Source organism: Chenopodium album, chromosome 13 (genome assembly GCF_948465745.1).
Source record: "Chenopodium album chromosome 13, dcCheAlbu1.1, whole genome shotgun sequence".
Lineage (NCBI taxonomy): Eukaryota > Viridiplantae > Streptophyta > Magnoliopsida > Caryophyllales > Amaranthaceae > Chenopodium > Chenopodium album.
In genome coordinates, this window is record NC_137846.1 from 3,846,451 (window position 1) to 3,857,490 (window position 11,040).

Sequence of the window (11,040 nt, forward strand, 5' to 3'; positions counted from 1 at the left end):
AAAATTAAGAGGAGAAAGTTATTACTCATTTACTCAATGTCTCCACATGATAACATGAATGAGGAAATAGTTATCTAGATAGAATCACATGTTCGTTTTCTAACCACATGAACTGATGGTACATTGGTACTATATGTACATAATTGTAAGAGATTGACGAGAAGACATTGACGCGGTCATTTTGGACTAGTTTTGCACCTAACTACAATTCAAGGCAATGCATACTTGTCCACTCCAGTGCTCTACACTACTATATACAAGAACAAGCTAAGCAATAAAATTATATGAATTATGAACTGTAAGTTTTGCCAAAAGAATAAATAATATAAGAATGTTGCTACATATTTTCGCTATATTGTGGGCAATTGTAGCTTTAATATGGGGATCATCATCAGTTGCCACTGGTGCTCTCTCACAGATAGCCCTTTCGGGTTGCCCTGATAAGTGTGGCAACCTTACCATTCCTTACCTATTCGGTGTAGGAGATGGATGTTTTTATAATAGCACAAATTCTATAAACGATTTAGGTACTAATATGTATAGTTTGAAGTGCAGCAATGGTACAAATCCTCCTACTACATATTTAGGCGATGCAGAGGTAGTCAATATCACTTTGAATGGTGAGGTTTGGGTACATCACCCCGTAGCATACGATTGCTATGCCTATAGAAAAAATGGGCGGGTCGTCATTGATCATAAGGTTCATAATGCAAGTAATAACGGCTTGTATTATAATGGGTTCACATTTTCATTGACCCAAAATTCTCTTGTCGCCTTTGGATGCGACACGTATGTATGGTTTGTTGGTGCTGATTGGCGGACTAATGAAACCATAGAGATTCGTTCGGGGTGCATGACTCTTTGTGATGAAAAACAAGCAAAGAATTTTGGTAATGGTAAGAATAATGTATGCTCTGGGTTTGGGTGTTGCAAGGCCTCCATTCCTGATGGAATGACCATAGTCAACATAACGGCTCGCAGTTTTGAAGATCACAAGAACACGCTAGATTTCAACCCATGTAGTGTTGCATTTGTGGTCGCAAATGATGCTATGCCCACCAATATTGCAGGCTATCTATCCCAAGACGTTACTCATTTTGCCAAGTTGAAGCTTCCTGTGGTTTATGATTGGTCGATTATTGGTACAGGAGATTGTAAAACTGCTCAAGCTTATAAAGAATACATATGCAAGGGAAATAGTGAGTGCCTTGACGTTAACAGGGGATACTGCTGCCAATGCAAGCCCGGATATGAGGGTAATCCTTACCTTAATGATTGCCAAGGTATGCAATGCATTTTTTTATCCTCCATTTGAGTAACAAATAAGATTGGTATGTTTGTTAATGACATTAAAAACTAAGGGACTAATATTCCTTGGATGTGTATATGTTTAGATATTGATGAATGTTTGCAAAGCAATGCATGTACACTCCCAGCATTTTGTGTCAACACAGTTGGAAGTTATGCTTGCTTATGCCCAGGAGGTTACGGTACAGATACAAATAGTCGTTGTATTTCTACTGATCAAAGCCGCCGATACAAACTGTTAATAGGTAAGTGTACAACGTTTTACGTTTGTACTGTCAGACTATATTTCTTATTCATGCTTAGGCGTTGGTGGTGGTGGCGATGAATTTACAGCAGCTAATGAAATTATCGAGGTTTTAATTTAGGGGTCGACATTTTACGATTTTAGATGGAACTTGTGAGATATCAAAAGGCTACGAAATAGTCCCGTTGTATCTAAAAGTTTGCTCCAATATCCTTTTAGGATTGTCTCCTTAAATTTGCATCATTTCATTATTCCGTTCTATAAATGGCTATTAAGACCACTATTTTATAACTCTCACAAAAAACAGTTTTTTTTAGCCCCCACTAATTTTACCTGAGAGTCTGTGCACCATTCAAAGTTGCAAAAAATGTGAAACAGAGATAGTACGTTTTTTTTTTTTTTTTTTTAATCACAACCAACCTTTAGAATTTTACACTATTCAAACACGCTCTTTTAATCGTCTTTTGTACGTTGGAAAACATATAGTCATATGGGTTCTTCAAGTTTAATTTGCTTTCAACATACCAAATTTTTATAATTTTCAACAAAATTAAACTTAAGCTATTAAAATTATAGAATATGCATTCGCAAGTGTGAAATCTCCAACATTGCTACTAAAAAAAGAATGTAGGGTCACTTAAAAAAAACGGTTTATAATGAAAAAAGCTATCACTTTTAAAAGAAACAAACATATTGAAATGAATAGGCAATTAATTCCATCTTTTAAAAAAGTTATATTTGCTGGGGTTGTGAGTGCAAAGTGGAATAAAAAGATATAAACATTAAGAAGAATAAATAAGTAGGTAATAAAATATTTCATATGGTAATCATGTTTCAAACGATTATTGTTTGCCTTATTTGGAGGCTTGTTGAACACAAGCATATACTCCACCAAAACAGCAGACTGCACGCAACAATATTCATAGGACATGGGACGGTGGGAGTAGTAAATAAAATGAAAACATATGGATTGAATTAAGATTACATTAGAGAGTGAGGGATAACTCAAGTGGTAAGAGCTTCCCTCCCGATTCCAGGAGGTCTTGGGATCGATTCTCGTCCCCGCCCTTGTGGCTCTCTAAACACCAAAAAATAAAAAAATTAAGATTACATTAATTAGAAACTAATTATCAGGATCCACAGAGTAGGATCAAAATGATCATGCTATCCTTTTACCCTTTAACAAGTGTTTTTGTGCATCGAAAAACACGTAAAATACTATGCAAAGTCATTATTTTAGAATAAAGTAAATATTATCATTCTCCAGCCAGTAGACCAGTAACAACTGTCAAAGTTATATCTTCATTTTCTGCTTTATTTAGGTACCATGGATAATGCATGCAATAATTCTTGAGATATTTGATTCATATGTGTTGTAGCCACACAAATGAAAGTTACTTCGATAATTGTGAGAGATTGACAAAAAGATCGACTTTGATACATGAGCTATAACATTCATGACACTATTAACTATCCACTCCACTTTACTATATAATCATATAATATATACACAAACTAAGCTAATTAAGTCATAGAATTAATTATACCAAGTGTAAGTTTTTCAAGTAGAAAATAAAGCATTCATCTTCAAACCTCAAAGAAAACAAAATCACATTTGACAACAAAGCTAGTTATAATTAAGAATGTTGCTACATATTTTTGGTGTATTGTGGGCAGTTATAGCTTTAATAGGTCTCCGAAAAATTGGGGGACATTACCCAGATGTTCATGCTCTAGCTCCAGCTCCAGCTCCAGCTCCAGCTGACTCACAAATAGCCCTTCCGAATTGCCCTGAAAAGTGTGGCGACCTTACCATTCCATACCCATTTGGTATAGGAAATGAATGTTTCTATAATAATTCCAATACTATTATCTATAGTGTCTTTTGTAACAATAGTGCAAATCCTCCTAGAGCATATATAGGCAATAAGATAGAGGTAGTCAATATCACTTTGGATGGTGAATTGTGGATACCTTACCCGGTATCATATACTTGCTATACTTATGATAAGCCTCACAATGGGCAGATTTGGGAAGCAAGTAGAAACATCAAGTTTTGTAACGAGTTTACGTTTTCAACTACAAAAAATTTGTTTTTTGCCTATGGATGTGATACGTCCGTGTGGTTTGTTGGTAATGATGAGGATAATGCAACTTTAGAGCTTCGTTCAGGGTGTGCGACTATGTGTGATGATAGGCAAGCAATGTATTTTCGTCGTGTTAAACATATGGATAATAGATGCTTTGGGTTAGGCTGTTGCACGGCCTCAATTCCTGATGGAATGAAGTTAAAAGGGGATACCGCTGCCGATGCAATCCCGGATTCGAGGGTAATCCCTACCTTCGTGATTGCCAAGGTTTGTACAGTAGAGTCATGATTTTCTCTACCTGAAATTATTGTTTCCCCTACTAATAATATATATTCCATGGATGTAAACCTTTTAGATATTGATGAATGTAAGCAGCACAACAAATCGTGTAAATTCCCAGCATATTGTGTCAACACATTTGGAAGTTATATTTGCCGATGCCCAAAAGGTTACTGGACTAACAGCAATATCAGCGCAGATGTAAGGCATACTCTTTGTATTCCTTCTACTATACAAAGCCGATACAAACAGTTAGTAGGTAAGTTTGCCTTACTATACTATTCAATTATTCTTCTTCATCTATATATCGGCGTTGGTTTAAGTATTGTAGGTGTAACACTTCCCTCTTGGTTTAAGTATTCACCAAGTACCTTTAAAGAAAATATAGAAGTCGATCTAACCTTTATGATAGTGTAACATGCTCAAAGAGTAACCTAATCTGATTTTGACTAACATATTGTATTAGCTAATTTCACTTTATTAATCATTTCACCTACTTAAACAACTTTATGAAACCGGCTTTTTACCAAACACTTTTATACAAATAACTCAACGACATTGATCACATATTTTATTGCAATAGAGTTTGGGTTATATGAGGGTATAATTATTTTTTTTGACGAGAGGGTATAATTGTTATTGCACCTTAAAATATATTTATTTTTTTCTTTTGAGGAAAGCAGAGCTAATGCATTTATTTATAAAGGGACAAATTGTCCTGTGCATAAGGGAACATCACCACCAGACAATAATTAGTTGGATGATAAAAAAAAGCTCCCATATGCAACTTATGGAAAATTAGCTTATTTGGAAAACTAAGCTCTTTAAATCGGCTCATCATCAAACATCCTAATTAGCTTATTTACTTATTGTAGTGGTTACCAACTAACATTGGTCAAATAATAAGCTAATTTTGTCTCAATAATCTCTTTGCCCAACGAACACCTCTAATACCATTGTGTTTTTGTTGTAGAGATCTAGGATTAATTTGACTGGGCATTTGTTTGGTGCTTCAAGCACTCATCGATCTTCATTGGATTATCCTTAAAAGGAGCAATGATTAAAATTTAATAAATGAAAATAATTTAAATCCATTCTAGCTTTAAAGTCATACTCCTCTGTTCTTTTTTTATTATAGCAATGGTTGCTATAACATTAATATGTCTTTTTTTTTTTTTTTTTTTTTTTGGTGATATAACATTAACATCTTTAATTACTTGATAAAAATTAAACTATATAAAGTTTTATTTAATTAAAAGTATAAGTTCAGACAAAACTATTGAAGATCACCTTGGATTATTATTGTTAACAAGTATGTTACTACTCTATATATATAGAGTTCTTATGTACTACACATATGTTTCTATTAAAATACTTCACAGTAAATTGAATGATACGGAGTACGAATTATTGGTAATAATTATTGTGCTTTGTTTGTCAATTGTAGGACTGAGTGTAACCTTAGGATCAATACTATTGATTGTCATCGGCCGCTGGTCATATAAACTGATCAAAAGAAGACAGATTATCAGGCAAAGAGCTATATACTATGAGAGAAGTTTGTTGTTGCAACAACAACAACTATCTTTTGGTGAAGGAGTTGTAGAAAGAACAAAAATCTTCACCACTGCTGAGCTACGAAAAGCCACTGATAACTTTAGTGAGGATAGAATCCTTGGACAAGGAGGCCATGGGACTGTCTATAAGGGAATGTTGGCCGAAGGAAAGATTGTTGCTGTGAAGAAGCCAAAGAGATTGGAGGAAAGCGAAATAATGGAATTCATCAATGAGGTGGCTATCCTATCACAAATTAATCACAGGAATATAGTCAAGTTGTTAGGATGTTGTTTGGAGACAGAAGTACCATTACTTGTTTTTGAATTTATTCCTAATGGAACCCTTTTCCATCATATTCATTATCCAAGTGAAGAGTTTCCGATCACCTGGAAAATGCGTTTGCAGATTGCTTCTGACTCGGCTGGAGCACTTGCCTATTTGCATTATTCATCTTCAATCCCTATCTTTCATAGGGACATCAAATCTTCAAACATACTTTTAGATGAAAAGTACAGGGGAAAGTTATCAGATTTTGGAACTTCAAGACTTGTTGATGCTGATCAAACTCATGTAACTACTCGTGTTATGGGAACATTTGGTTATTTGGATCCTGAGTACTTTCAATCCCAACAATTTACTGAAAAGAGTGATGTTTATAGTTTTGGTGTTGTCCTTGTTGAGCTTTTAACAGGACAAAAAGCAATACGTGCTATATCAGAACAAGATAGAAGTTTAACATCATGGTTCCTTTCCCATATGGAAAACTCGCGTTTGCTTGATATCATAGACTCTCAAGTCCTAGAAGAAAATTGTAATAAGGAAGAGTTTCACACAATTGCTACTTTGGCAAAGCGATGTCTAAGCTCCGATGGAAAGAGAAGACCATCCATGAAAGAAGTGTCACTCGAGATAGAGGCAGTCTTGTCACTTCATTTACCCCAAGTGAATGAACCAGATACACAAACAAAACCCGATGAAGTGTTTGTTACTGAAGCATTCAAAGGCTCATTCAACGATTGTGGTTCAAGTTCTAGTACATTTAATTTGGAAAGCAAGTCTTTAAGCTCTATTGAGGCCTCTCAAGTATTCACTCCTAGATGATGCAAGTATCTTCAATCTTGTACTATGTATAACTTGAAGAAATTCGAGCTGGCCGTGTCCACTACGGTTCACCAAAAATAAATTTGTATCTTAGTGATATCGTACAATTATTAATTTAATAAGTTAGATTGGTGTTTTGTCCTTGCAAAATTTGATTGAAATATCTTGAATATCATATCTAAACCGGAAGTTTGTTTTTTTTTTAAAAAAAAAAATACTACCTCCGGTCCAAATTACTCGCAATTTTGGGGTATTATTTGTGAGATATAAAATATTCCAAAGTTGCGAGTAATTTGGATCGGAGGTAGTAAATATTATTAATCCCTTTAACCACACGTTCCAATAAACACTACGACATCGCGAATGGGCTGCAAGTAGCATCAATCAACATTTTTTTTTATTTGAAATATAGCATCGATCAACAATAATGTCTCTCTTTTTGCACCAAAAACATTAATGTTTCTCTATTATTAGCTGCTCTTTGTGCCACACATTTACGGATTCACTTCTACCAATAAATTTCTAACCACAAATGCGTTTCAAGTTTTCAACACTTTCCTAAGCTTAGACTACCCCCCACACTAAAGTCTTCGTCAACGAGATTTTGCTAGAAAATGCCATAATTTATTTTGAGTTGTTGGCTTGTTGCCAACTTGCCATGTATCTCTCATAACTTCTCATATTACTCTCAATAATAAATGCTTTTATAGATTTACTCCCAATTTTTTTTTTAATTACCACCTACAAAATGGACTTTAATTAAGTAAGGTGTGATTACATTACACATTTTAAAATATTACAGAGTATAAAAACTTAATAATATAAAGCTATCCATTGAGACGTATCCAACGACATCTTATATTACATTTTTTAAATATATATATTAATAAGAATTTGTGGTAAAGTTTTTAATGTTTGTCATGAAAATGGTGATAGAATATGAAACTTATTTCCTAGTCTTAACCATAATCAGCTTAAATGAACTTTTAGTTGAATTGGTCCTTATACTTTAGTTGGTCCTTAAACTCGTGATCTCGTCCACTCCTTTTGAAATGGTATATTAAGCATTTAAGTACCTCATGCTACAACCACATTTCAAGTTTAATAGACTCACCACATTTCAAGTTTAATAGACTCTTATATGAAGATTTAAAGGCATTGGATAGGAGGAAGTAATATTTATATTATATATATCTAGATACTTGAATTTATGTGTATTCTAGCCACAAATGCATTTCAACAAGATCAGAGTATTCTACGCTTAGCCCAACACTACTAGACGACTATGTATTCTAGCCTCTCCCTCCAATACAAGTCTTCTATTAAGATTTAAGACTAAACATGCATCTTTCATATTCATGGCTTCTACTCCTACTCTCCTCAATGGGAGCTACCACAGTGTTGGTCAGGACCAACGCTATGGTAATACCCAAAAACATGATCACAACATCAAACACCACCAAACCCGGTTGCCAACGGAAATGTGGCAACTTAACAATCCCGTACCCCTTTGGGATCGGTTATGATTGCTCCTTTCCAGGTTCATACGGTTTCAATCTCATATGCAACACCTCCTACAACCCTCCTAGAGCCTTCGTCAATTCTGTAGACGGCTTTGGCGACATCTTGGATATAACCGAGACCCAAACAACGGTCAGGAATACTTTCATAGCCACTCTTTGCTATGATTCGCAGGGAAATGAAACAAGCCCTTCTGGGGAAGGCTCAGTAAATTACTTAGATATAGGGAGTTCTCCCTTTACTATCTCAAAGACAGCAAACAAGCTCACCGTCATTGGTTGTAATAACTACGGGGTGTTTGATAGTTCTGGAGGCTATATTGGGGATCATCTAAAGGTTGGTTGCATTGCCCTGTGCAGTAATAAAACTGAGCCCGTTCCGGGTTCTTGTCTGGGAGGATGCTGCCAGGTGTCCATCCCATTTGGCTCGCAAAACTTCGCTATAGCTGTTCATGGTATAAGTGCTGGAGGTGACCCAGGGAGTTGTAGCTATTCTTTCTATGGTAAATTAGGTAGCTTTACCTTTGGTGGTGCTTCTGACTTGACAAGGAATAATTTTGATATTGTTCGGAATAAAATCCTGGATCAAGTTTCTATAGTGTTCGATTGGAATGTACAACTCAATACTTCTTGCAAAAAGGTGAAGATGAGCAATTCAAGCATTACTCCTTATCTTTGTCAGTCAAATTCTAGATGTATTGATACTAAGGAGGGAGGATATCGCTGCAGCTGCCTCCCTGGATACGAGGGAAACCCTTATCTTAAACCCGGTTGCACAGGTTAGTCATACTTGATGTTGTCTTAGCTTCCTCTCTTATTTGTTAGATTTTCGATTAATTTGATTCTTAATAAGCTAGTTAAGATGGAGGATGCCCCATCATTTTTGTGAATAAATCAACAAATTTTTCAACTTTATTCAACTGTAGAGCCCACAATATTGAAAAAGTTGTAAAGATGCTTGAATTCAATTTAATTCCATCTAGCTTTTGTGTAGACATTAATGAGTGTATTGCTGGTCCAAACAATCCGTGTACCACATCCTGTGTTAACACTCCGGGGAGTTACATATGTTCTTGTCCTCGTGGTTATACTGGCGATGGATTAAAGTTTGGGATTGGATGCGTAAGTATTATTGATAAGAGATTAAGAGCTCATCAAACCTCAAGAAATTAATTCTTGGTAATCTCTGAATCTATTTAATTATGAGTAGTAATTCAATTAGTAATTTCAAATCTATTAAAGACAACACTGTGATTTTGAGCTGTTTGGATTTAAATTTAAGGAGTAGTATTCAATAAGTAATTTCAATCTATGTTTATTGTGAGCTACAGGACTAAGCATATCCTTGGGAATAATAGTTTTGCTCGTGGTTGCTTGGTGGTTTTCTACTCTAATAAAAAGAAGAAGAATCATTAAGCAAAAGGCTAAATTTTTTGAGCGAAATGGCGGGTTTCTATTACAAGAACAAATGGCTACTGATGAAAGTGTTGTGGCAGCAATTAAATTCTTCACCATCGATGAATTAGAAAGAGCCACTGACCACTTCAATGAGGATAGAATACTCGGAAAAGGCGGTCAAGGTACAGTTTATAAGGGAATGCTGAGTGAAGGAAGAATTGTTGCCATAAAAATGTGCAAAGTTATTGTTGATCAAAACCAGTGTGGAGATTTTGTCAATGAAGCCATCATATTATCAAACATTAATCATAGGAATATAGTAAAGCTATTAGGATGTTGTTTGGAAAATGAGGCCCCGTTACAAGTGTTTGAGTTTATTCCAAATGGAACTCTTGATCATCATATTCATAGTTCAAGCTCTGAATTTCAAATCACTTGGAGAATGCGGTTGCAAATTGCTTCCGATTTAGCTGGAGCACTTGCTTATTTGCATTCATCATCTTCTATTCCTATCTTCCATAGAGACATCAAATCTTCCAACATACTATTGGATGACAAATACAGGGCAAAGTTATCAGATTTTGGGACTCCAAAGTCAGTTGCTATTGATCAAACGCATGCAACTACTCGTGTTATGGGAACATTTGGTTATTTGGATCCAGAGTACTATCTATTAGGCCAGTATACTGAAAAGAGTGATGTTTATAGTTTCGGGGTAGTTTTGGTTGAGCTTTTAACAGGACAAAAGGCAATACGAAGTACACTAGAAGAAGAGAAAAGCTTAACATCATGGTTTCTTTCCCACATGGAAAACTCTCGTTTACTTGATATCATTGATTCCAAAGTTGTGCAAGAGACTTCAAAGGAAGAATTCCTCATTATTGCTGAAATAGCAAATCGTTGTTTGAACCTAGACAGAAACAGAAGACCCACCATGAAAGAAGTTCTACTAGAGATTGAGGCAGTGTTGTCACTTCATTTGCCCCACGCAAACGAGCAAATACAGCCTAAATCAAAGCAAGTGTTAAGTGAAACAGCAAGTTACAATGGTGTTTTTTCTAATCCTGGGACTTTTTACTTAGAAAATAGCTCTTCAAGCTCTACTGAAGTATCTTTATTATTCAACTCAAAGTGATTCGGTTAAACACTGATGAATTACTACTCTTATGTATTTCCCTCAACATTATGTGCCTACAATTACTAACTCCCAAAATTACAATCTCTTTCCCAATAAGCTTTCCATAAGTATGTTCTTTTTATGCTTACATAGTTGCTTGAATTAATATCTCATCAACTGCATTATTGTGATACTCCATGCTCCAACCATGGGAAGTATATTATATCTTTATCTGCCAAAAACTTATGAAAATAAAACTGTACTTCGCTTTGCACACTATTTGTCAATAAAATCTACGAATGGTTCAATGGCATTGCTATATATATTCATCAACTTGTATTTTATTGGTTTTCTTTACTCATAACGTGTATATCGGGCTAACTACTAGAGCTGTCAATTCGAGTAAACGGGTCAGGTTTGGGTCAG

General features: G+C 35.2%; 1 protein-coding gene and 2 pseudogenes across 3 annotated transcripts; all 3 read left to right on the forward strand.

Moving 5' to 3' along the window:
• Positions 1-331: 331 nt before the first annotated feature.
• LOC145577096 (wall-associated receptor kinase-like 8 pseudogene) lies at positions 332-6,719 on the forward strand (annotated as a pseudogene). Its single transcript, XR_014098599.1, has 3 exons — positions 332-1,283; positions 1,395-1,553; positions 5,369-6,719. The product of XR_014098599.1 is annotated as a wall-associated receptor kinase-like 8 pseudogene (transcript).
• LOC145575826 (wall-associated receptor kinase 4-like) lies at positions 3,095-4,126 on the forward strand. The gene is made up of 2 exons (XM_081633622.1): positions 3,095-3,909; positions 3,998-4,126. Exons 1-2 carry the CDS (start codon positions 3,196-3,198, stop codon positions 4,124-4,126), a joined length of 843 nt encoding a protein of 280 aa, XP_081489748.1. The 5' UTR covers positions 3,095-3,195.
• A 980-nt stretch (positions 6,720-7,699) lies between the features above and the next one.
• Positions 7,700-10,784, forward strand: LOC145576004 (wall-associated receptor kinase-like 8; annotated as a pseudogene). The gene is made up of 3 exons (XR_014098307.1): positions 7,700-8,878; positions 9,094-9,278; positions 9,431-10,784. The product of XR_014098307.1 is annotated as a wall-associated receptor kinase-like 8 (transcript).
• Positions 10,785-11,040: the final 256 nt, after the last annotated feature.